Source organism: Procambarus clarkii, chromosome 44 (genome assembly GCF_040958095.1).
Source record: "Procambarus clarkii isolate CNS0578487 chromosome 44, FALCON_Pclarkii_2.0, whole genome shotgun sequence".
Classification (NCBI taxonomy): domain Eukaryota; kingdom Metazoa; phylum Arthropoda; class Malacostraca; order Decapoda; family Cambaridae; genus Procambarus; species Procambarus clarkii.
In genome coordinates this window covers 6627939-6634920 of record NC_091193.1, presented here as the reverse complement: position 1 = coordinate 6634920, position 6982 = coordinate 6627939, and the positions used below count along the sequence as shown (strand labels likewise).

The 6982-nt window shown below is 50.8% G+C and overlaps 1 protein-coding gene across 1 annotated transcript; it reads right to left on the bottom strand.

Moving 5' to 3' along the window:
* Positions 1-1192: 1192 nt before the first annotated feature.
* On the bottom strand, positions 1193-5920 carry LOC138350097 (fap1 adhesin-like). The gene is made up of 4 exons (XM_069300389.1): positions 5876-5920; positions 3459-3920; positions 2428-3417; positions 1193-1495 (listed from the first exon to the last, which is right to left on the bottom strand). Exons 1-4 carry the CDS (start codon positions 5918-5920, stop codon positions 1193-1195), a joined length of 1800 nt encoding a protein of 599 aa, XP_069156490.1.
* Positions 5921-6982: the final 1062 nt, after the last annotated feature.

Here is a 6982-nt window from a genome sequence, read left to right as displayed (position 1 = left end):
CTTTTAATACTGAAGCTTTCAGGTCTCTAAGTATTTCTTAGTTCTTGTATACCTGAAGTAATTTCTTTAATTTGCATGTTTCTAATAATTGCATTAGATAGTCCAAAGTCATAATCAATGTTATCTTTCCTGCAAGCCTCTTTGCCCAATCTATCTACAAAGTCATGTTTTCCAACTCCAACATGGGATAAATTCAACGATAAAAAAAATCCACACAAATTTTATACAAGAGTTATTGGCAAAAATTACATTCCATTTAGTATTACAAGCTACTTCAGACATACATTGTGATTTGTTATTTAAGGACTGCAGAGCACTTTCAGAGTCACAGAATATCACTCCACCACCATTGAGCTTAAAGTATTCAGTGGCTAGATGCCCAATAGCTCGGTCTGTGTCGTGTTTGCCCAGTTGTTCAATCTCTGTGTACTAGACATGATCATTTCATTCCCTTTATATACTACACATGCACAACCTGTTCTGCCAGTGCCTGCACAGTAGAACTGTGCAGAACTGTCTAACTACACAGAGCCATCAGTAAAGGCATAGGATTCAGTCGGTTTGAGATTTTGAAGATGATGACTGTCAATAGCTTCTAATGTTATACATCTCATAGTTTCAGTGTTATACATTTGTTTTACACTGATGGGGGGTATAGTGTATAGAGACCTGTACATCTTTCTAAGGGGGAATATAGTGAACAGTTTTATCAGGATTAAGAGACACATTCAGTTTCAGAAGATTATAGGCACAACAACTGAGCCACACACTGTAAGTAGCTTTTTGCGGCGGCTTGAGGGAATAGTCAGAATTGTTTAGAACGGATCTCAATTTAATTTGAATAGAGCTGGGGGGACCATAATTTTTTAAGGCCTGGATGTAGTAGAGAATGATGCCATGCGCATCATCCTGGGGTGTCCTAGAACTGTCACAATTGTTAACATGAGGAAGGAACTAAAATTACCTTCCATTTACGAACGCATAGTTCTACTTAGTACTATGTTTTGCGCCAGAGGGCGGTTGTACACACCGTGTGCCTGGAACACCCACCGCGCAGGTTCGAACCCTTATCACGGCTCCTATGGATGTTCTCTAAAATGTCACTAACAAGGACTTCCATGATCAATGTTAATCAGAAAAATAATTGTAGAACTGTGAAGTAAATTTTCCACACAGAGACGGAACACCATGGTTAACACACTGGGATTATCTGTATGACATGGTCGTCGACATGGTCGTGGACATGGTCGTTGATATGGTCGTTGACATGGTCGTTGACATGGTCGTTGACATGGTAGTTGACATGGTCGCTGACATGGTAGTTGACATGGTCGCTGACATGGTCGTGGACATGGTCGTTGACATGGTCGTTGTCGTGGTCGTGGACATGGTCGTGGATGTTACGGACCTGAGCCCAGCATCGTAGCACGGAGCGGTGACGACAATGCCATCTGTGGGTCTGCTCCCGAAACCCCCTCCAAATGGACGACACCATCTAGTGAGGACGGGATATACCGGCCACAGGGGCTGGATTCCCGTCTTAATCAGCTCGTAACATAGCCGCTGCTGACCTCTGGTGAGGTGACGCTTAGACAGCAACGCCATCTATGGAGTGGATAGGTGGGCGTTTGTGTCTAAGCCTGTAAGTGAGGTGCCCTAGAGTGTCCCTAGTACTGATGACGTGTCTGATTACAGAGTCGACCTGGGACTGCTGGATTGGATGGTGGGGCAGTCTACCCAAGGCAGCCAAAGTCTCTCCACGTGTTTGCTGCAGAAGCTGTGAGTTGCTCCCGGAAGAACACTGCTGAGAGTGTTAGCCTGCCTGTGACGTGGCAGAGTTGAGGAATCGTCGTACCCGGGGGTTGACTGGTGAAAGAGACTAGCCACTGTGGTGATGAGAGTGATCTGTGGAATCACACGAGGCTCCTGCCTAGGGCTCGCAACCCTAGTATCGGTCGTGGAGTGGCCTACGCAGCGGAGCTGATTGGAACCTGCCAGCTACAGGCTGGATTTGTGGTTGAAGGCCTCCACGACGGTGCACCCAGTGGGACTGTGATTTGGCTGGCCTGTGGCCAGGGTAGATTCGCCTAGAGAATCGAAGGATTCATCGTGGGCCACAAAGAAGAGAACCAGGGCTACTCATCGTGAGCACCGTGAAACATCCTGAGTCTTCGGAGGAAGACAAGTTATTGTACATAAGTGTAGTTATAGACCCAGCGAGTGACTGAGATATTTATTTGTTGGTGGTGGTAATTATATATTTAAATTAGTGCGTTTGTATCCCTTCCCCTTTAATTTACTTGCGTTACGGAACACACCCCTTGAAAGCCACTACTAACTTGGGGCCGGATTCCCAAATTCTAATAACATCAGAAAAGAACCCAGTTGCGACCCAATAGGGCCGTAACAGTGGACATGGTCCTTGACGTGGTCGTAGACATGGTCGTTGACATGGTCGTGGACATGATCGTGGACATGCTCGTTGACATGGTCCTCGACGTGGTCATGGACATGGTCGTTGCCATGGTCGTTGACAAGGTCGTTGACATGGTCGTTGACGTGGTCGTTGACGTGGTCGTTGGCATGGTCGTTGACATGGTCCTTGACATGGTCGTTGACATGGTCGTTGACGTGGCCGTTGACATGGTCGTTGACGTGGTCGTTGACATGGTCGTTGACGTGGTCGTTGACATGGTCGTTGACATAATCGTGGACATGGTCGTGGACGTGGTCGTTGACATGGTCGAGATCATGGTCGTGGACGAGGTCGTTTACATGGTCATGGATATGGTCGTTGACGTGGCCGTTGACATGGTCGTTGACGTGGTCGTTGACATGGACGTGGACATGGTCGTTGACGTGGTCGTTGACATGGTCGTGGATATGGTCGTTGACGTGGTCGTTGACGTGGTCGTTGACGTGGTCGTTGACATGGTCGTTGACGTGGTCGTTGACGTGGTCGTTGACGTGGTCGTTGACGTGGTCGTAGACATGGTCGTTGACATGGTCCTTGACGTGGTCCTTGACATGGTCCTTGACGTGGTCGTTGACGTGGTCGTGGATATGGTCGTTGACGTGGTCGTTGACGTGGTCGTTGACATGGTCGTGGACATGATCGTTGACATGGTCCTTGACGTGCTCGTTGACATGGTCGCTGACAAGGTTGTTGACATGGTCGTAGACATGGTCGTAGACATGGTCGTTGACATGGTCGTAGACATGGTCGTTGACATGGTCGTGGGCAAGGTCTTTGACATGGTCGTTAACATGATCGTTGACAAGGTCGTTGACATGGTCGTGGACGAGGTCTTTGACATGGTCGTTGATGTGGTCGTTGACATGGTCGTTGACATGGTCGTTGACGTGGTCGTTGACATGGTCGTTGACATGGTCGTTGACATGGTCGTTGGCATGGTCCTGACGTGGTCGTTGACATGGTCTTGGACATGATCGTTGACATGGTCGTGGACATGGTCGTGGACATGGTTGTTGACATGGTCGTTGACATGGTCGTTGACGTGGTCGTTGACATGGTCGTTGACATGGTCGTTGACATGGTCGTGGACGTAGTCGTTGACATGGTCGTTGACATGGTCGTTGACATGGTCGTTGACATGGTCGTTGACATGGTCAATGACGTGGTCGTTGACACGGTCGTGGACAAGGTCGTTGACATGGTCGTTGACATGGTCGTTGACGTGCTCGTTGACATGGTCGTTGACATGGTCGTGGACGTAGTCGTTGACATGGTCGTTGACATGGTCGTTGACATGGTCCTTGACGTGGTCGTTGACATGGTCGTTGACATGGTCGTTGGCATGGTCGTTGACGTGGTCCTTGACGTGGTCGTTGATATGGTCGTTGACACGGTCGTTGACGTGGTCGTTGATATGGGCGTTGACATGGTCGTTGACGTGGTCCTGACGTGGTCGTTGACATGGTCTTGGACATGGTTGTTGACATGGTCAATGACGTGGTCGTGGACATGGTCGTTGACATGGTCGTGGACATGGTCCTTGACGTGGTCGTGGACAGGGTCGTTGAAATGGTCGTGGACATGGTCGTTGACGTGGTCGTTGACATGGTCGTTACATGGTCCTTGACATGGTAGCGAAAATAAGACAAGAGAGAGGGACAGGTTGACTGCATCTTCCTAGACTGCCGGAAATCCTTTGATACAATCCTTCGCAGGTGGGAGACAGTGGACTGTGTGTGGGGGGTGTGGGACCTGGGAGTGGACATAACACCAACACCAACAGTTCACCTGAACATGATAACGACAACATATGGGAAGGTAACAAACATAATAACACTAATTAAGAATGTAAACAAGGAGGCTGCTAAGTCGTCACACACTACCCTTGTGAGACCAGAGTAAGCTGCTCCAGCACGGAACCCCACACATCGTGTAGCATTAATTAACACAACCTTGTGAAAGTTGAGAAGTTTGCAACTAGATTAGTGAAAGACTTAGGAGGTCTGAGCCATGAGCACAGTTTGAGGGAACTGTTGAGACGGAGTCTCCCGGATGACAGGGGAGTCTCCCGGATGACAGGGGAGTCTCCCGGATGACAGGGAGTCTCCCGGATGACAGGGGAGTCTCCCGGATGACAGGGGAGTCTCCCGGATGACAGGGGAGTCTCCCGGATGACAGGGGAGTCTCCCGGATGACAGGGGAGTCTCCCGGATGACAGGGGAGTCTCCCGGATGACAGGGGAGTCTCCCGGATGACAGGGGAGTCTCCCGGATGACAGGGGAGTCTCCCGGATGACAGGGGAGTCTCCCGGATGACAGGGGAGTCTCCCGGATGACAGGGGAGTCTCCCGGATGACAGGGGAGTCTCCCGGATGACAGGGGAGTCTCCCGGATGACAGGGGAGTCTCCCGGATGACAGGGGAGTCTCCCGGATGACAGGGGAGTCTCCCGGATGACAGGGGAGTCTCCCGGATGACAGGGGAGTCTCCCGGATGACAGGGGAGTCTCCCGGATGACAGGGGAGTCTCCCGGATGACAGGGGAGTCTCCCGGATGACAGGGGAGTCTCCCGGATGACAGGGGAGTCTCCCGGATGACAGGGGAGTCTCCCGGATGACAGGGGAGTCTCCCGGATGACAGGGGAGTCTCCCGGATGACAGGCGAGTCTCCCGGATGACAGGGGAGTCTCCCGGATGACAGGCGAGTCTCCCGGATGACAGGGGAGTCTCCCGGATGACAGGGGAGTCTCCCGGGTGACAGGGAGTCTCCCGTGTGACAGGGAGTCTCCCGGGTGACAGGGGAGTCTCCCGGGTGACAGGGGAGTCTCCCGGGTGACAGGGGAGTCTCCCGGGTGACAGGGGAGTCTCCCGGATGACAGGGGAGTCTCCCGGATGACAGGGGAGTCTCCCGGATGACAGGGAGTCTCCCGGGTGACAGGGGAGTCTCCCGGGTGACAGGGAGTCTCCCGGGTGACAGGGAGTCTCTAGACAGTGATCAGGTCGAGACTGGTGCAACATCTTGAGAGGATCAACTTTGTGACAAAACTCAGCATAGATATATAAGTGGAAAACCGTGTCTAACAAACATGATTGAGTTTTATGACAGTTACTAAAATACGACAGGAAAAGGAAGACTGGGTAGACTGTTTTTTCTTGACTGTCAAAAGGCATTAGACACAGTTCTCCATGAAAGACTGTTATACAAAAAAGACTGTTATAAGGTGGAGAACCAGGCTGGGGTAACTGGGACAACACTGGACTGGGTAAGGGAGTACCTGATAGACAGAAAACAAAGAGTCACAGTCAGAGAAGAGTTTAGAAGGTTGAGGAATGTAACACATGGGGTCCCACAAGGCTCTGTCTTGGGACCACTCCTGTTCATAATTTATGTGACAAACCTACCCGAAGGAAGAGTAGGGGAACTATCAGGATAAAGCGCAAAGCCATGACGACTATATAGCACTTAGAAGGGATCAGGATAAGGATTCGGGATGGGACGGTTCCCAACCACTTGGACGGACGGGGATTGAACGCCGACCTGCATGAAGCGAGACCGTCACATGCCAGTGTGGGCAGGTGAGGCGCACCTGCTGAGAACGTGCACACAGAGGATGACTGCAGGAAGTTACAGGAGGACCTTGACAAACTGCAGGAGTGGTCACACAAATGGTTGCTGGAAGTCAACCCCAACAAGTGTAAGGTTACGAGGATGGGAAAGGGAGAGAGACCAAAAGGCAGCTACACCATACAAGGAAGGCAGCTACACCATACAAGGAAGGCAGCTACACCATACGAGGAAGGCAGCTACACCATACAAGGAAGGCAGCTACACCATACAAGGAAGGCAGCTACACCATACAAGGAAGGCAGCTACACCATACAAGGAAGGCAGCTACAACATACAAGGAAGGCAGCTACACCATTCAAGGAAGGCAGCTACACCATACAAGGAAGGCAGCTACAACATATGAGGAAGGCAGCTACACCATACAAGGAAGGCAGCTACACCATACGAGGAAAGCAGCTACACCATACGAGGAAGGCAGCTACACCATACGAGGAAGGCAGCTACACCATACAAGGAAGGCAGCTAAACTATACGAGGAAGGCAGCTACACCATACGAGGAAGGCAGCTACACCATACGAGGAAGGCAGCTACACCATACGAGGAAGGCAGCTACACCATACAAGGAAGGCAGCTACACCATACAAGGAAGGCAGCTACACCATACGAGGAAAGCAGCTACACCATACAAGGAAGGCAGCTACACCATACGAGGAAGGCAGCTACACCATACAAGGAAGGCAGCTAAACTATACGAGGAAGGCAGCTACACCATACGAGGAAGGCAGCTACACCATACAAGGAAGGCAGCTACACCATACGAGGAAGGCAGCTACACCATTCAAGGAAGGCAGCTACACCATTCAAGGAAGGCAGCTACACCATACGAGGAAGGCAGCTACACCATACAAGGAAGGCAGCTACACCATACAAGGAAGGCAGC